General features: G+C 45.2%; 1 protein-coding gene across 1 annotated transcript in view; it reads right to left on the minus strand.

Annotated features, from left to right (window-relative positions):
• Positions 1-312: 312 nt before the first annotated feature.
• Positions 313-2,663, minus strand: part of SLC20A2 (solute carrier family 20 member 2) — a 39,400-nt gene continuing 37,049 nt past the window's right edge. The window contains exon 11 of the mRNA XM_010169951.2: positions 313-1,111. Within this exon, the coding sequence (XP_010168253.1) occupies positions 947-1,111 (165 nt within the window). The 3' untranslated portion in view covers positions 313-946. The remainder of the gene's footprint in view (positions 1,112-2,663) is intronic.

The following is a 2,663-nucleotide window of genomic DNA, read 5'->3' on the forward strand; positions in this document are numbered from 1 at the left end:
GAGACTGACGGTCCATTCTTCTGCTGGAATTGATAGCAGGGCAACTGGGAGCTGAGACTTGAAGGGGAAAGGTAGAAGGTGAGCAGTCAGTGAGATACTTCAACCCACAAAATGAAGTCAGTCTACTGTCAGCTAATGTGGAGAATCGTGGTCTGCCTACTGAGTAACGAGAACTAACTGGTTTGTGTGCTTTTTTTTTTTTTCTTTAAAGTTACACTAAGACATGAACAGTACTATCCCAGCCTCGCTGGCCAGAACTTGGTGAAAACAATGATGAGTTAGAGGTGGGGAAACACGACACACACCCACACATGTAGACAACAACATAATATCGGCAAGCTATTCCCCTGCTTCTTTGGTACTTCCTAAACTTTCTTATCCAAAATATATAAGGGAAATGCACCATTTAAAAGTTACTGTTTGCAAGTATTTACACAGCCATAACCATCACGCTATGATACACAAAGATCAATATGATATGAACAAAGTTATTTTATGAAAAGCACTTCTGCACATTTTATTTTGTTCCAGTATCTTAATAGCTTTAAAAAAATTCATGTGTTATGCAGTCCTGTACCTCGCTTCTTCTTATATCAAATGGACAAGAAACATTTCCTAATCCATACTCTTCTTCAAAAGATTAAAAAATTGCCACCAAAATGATACACTATGTACAAATTTTACTAAATATTAAATTCTAGGCAATTATTTTCACCCCACTGATAATATAACTTAGGTATTGTTACCTACTATATGCATATATATTTCTTTAATATATAAGAAATGGCACCACATCACCATGTCACCAATATGACACATTGTTATGTACAGTAGATAAGAAGTTAGATATGGAAGATGGATCCTCTCCGGCTGGTTCTTTCACAGGAACGCTTCTCCCCTCGGTAGTAGCTCGGCCGTTTCCCCTTTTCCCAGTGGAGAAGGCTCTTCAGATGTAAGGCAGGATCCCATACATCAGCAGCGCCATCACCCCGGCGCTGAACAAGCCTGCCACCGGCACAGTCACAAACCATGCCAGGAAGATGTTGCGGAAGAGGCGCCAGTCCACGGCTTTCTTGGAGCGGATCCAGCCAACGGCCACCACAGAGCCAACCTTGGGAGCACGGGGAAGAGAGAGGGAGACAAGATGTGAGGGGTAGGTCCGAGCACCTGCACCATGCCCACGGCCACACCAATGCCAGTCAGCTGATACCAAGCAATGCTCTGAGATAAAGGAGCCCCTGATGATGATGATGATGGCTCTGTTCTGGTGGGGTAGCAGGAGGGCAACAATTCCAGGGTGCTTTAACCTTTACTTTTAAGTGATCTCCTCTTTTTCATGGGTCTTGGGGTCAGCCAAAGGAGAATAAATACGTTTGTGGATCTTTCTCTGCCTTGCTATCTCCTGGACCAGCTGTGAGTGCAACCAAGGCAGCTTTCCACTCACCTGGTGCCTGACTCGGTGTGTATGGGAGAGGGCAAGCATCCAATGAGTCTGGACAGACCGTGGTCTAAACTATGAAAACACTGGGAAGGTTGTTTTTAAGGCTCTGCTGGAGAGTGTGGCATGGGGCAGGTCGGGTTAGCTAGTATGGTTCCTGTTCCACCTGCCTGTCCTCTTGCTGGTTTGGGATGTCCTGCCTGTTCACCCAGCAGCTGCTGATCCTCTTCAGGTTATGGCTTGGCATACAGAGCTGACTCCAAACAGCACCTATATATTTCAATACTGCGGCTATAAACACGACAGCATCGGCAATGTAAGCAGCTGAGCCCACCCTGTATAGCAGTGGTAGCTTGGCAGGGGGCAGACAGCCAGTGCAAGGTTAGACCCAGTACAACTGCCCCTCATCAAACTCATCAGTGCGAGCCCTCTGAGGAAAACCAGCCCTTCTGGACCAGCCAGCAAAGCAAAGCATCCAGAGCTAAAATCCTCCCTGCGGACATCAGCCTGATGCTATGGGGCATACAAGTGACATGGACACCAAGAGGTCTGGCTTCAGGAGGGGAATGGATAAACCACCAAAATATCCTTTGAAGGCACTGCTACCAGGGCAGCTGGGGGTTGGTCAGTGTTTTTGAAGATAAAACACATTGTGGCATAAGCAAAGCTACAACCTTTTCTCCCTTCAAATATATTTTCAGTTAATAAGCTCAGGTAGAAACCCAGCATATTATTTTTTAAGAAAGAGCTGGACTGAGAAAAACATTTCTGGTGAAAAATGATGCAAAAACTTCAGACATGCTGCATTTTATTTCTGCCCTGGAAGTGGCCCCCCATGCCATTAGCAAAAATGTGTAAATCTGCAAATCTATTGAAAGCACACAGTAGAGCTTCAAGAAATGTGGAGGAATATCCTGTTTTGAAGGAAAGGAAACTCAAAGACACAGCTGGGCTTGTGCTCCCTGAAATGCCACCCCTGCCTCCTCTTCCCTGCTTGTTTTCTTAATGGGAGTATCAGTCCCTGCCTGTAGATTAGAAGATGGGCAGCTCCCATGTCCGGAGCCAGGAAAATGGTAAATGCTGGGAGAACAGGGAAGCAAGGAGAGATATGACAGGGACATTGAGTCCGCATCTTTTTTTAACACCTATTTAACTTCTAACTACTGCTTAACATTTCTTTCAGGAGAAAAGATTTATTTGTGGGAGATCCTGTAACTCTAGGGAA

This window comes from Antrostomus carolinensis, unplaced genomic scaffold (assembly GCF_000700745.2).
Source record: "Antrostomus carolinensis isolate BGI_N321 unplaced genomic scaffold, ASM70074v2 scaffold18530, whole genome shotgun sequence".
Lineage (NCBI taxonomy): Eukaryota > Metazoa > Chordata > Aves > Caprimulgiformes > Caprimulgidae > Antrostomus > Antrostomus carolinensis.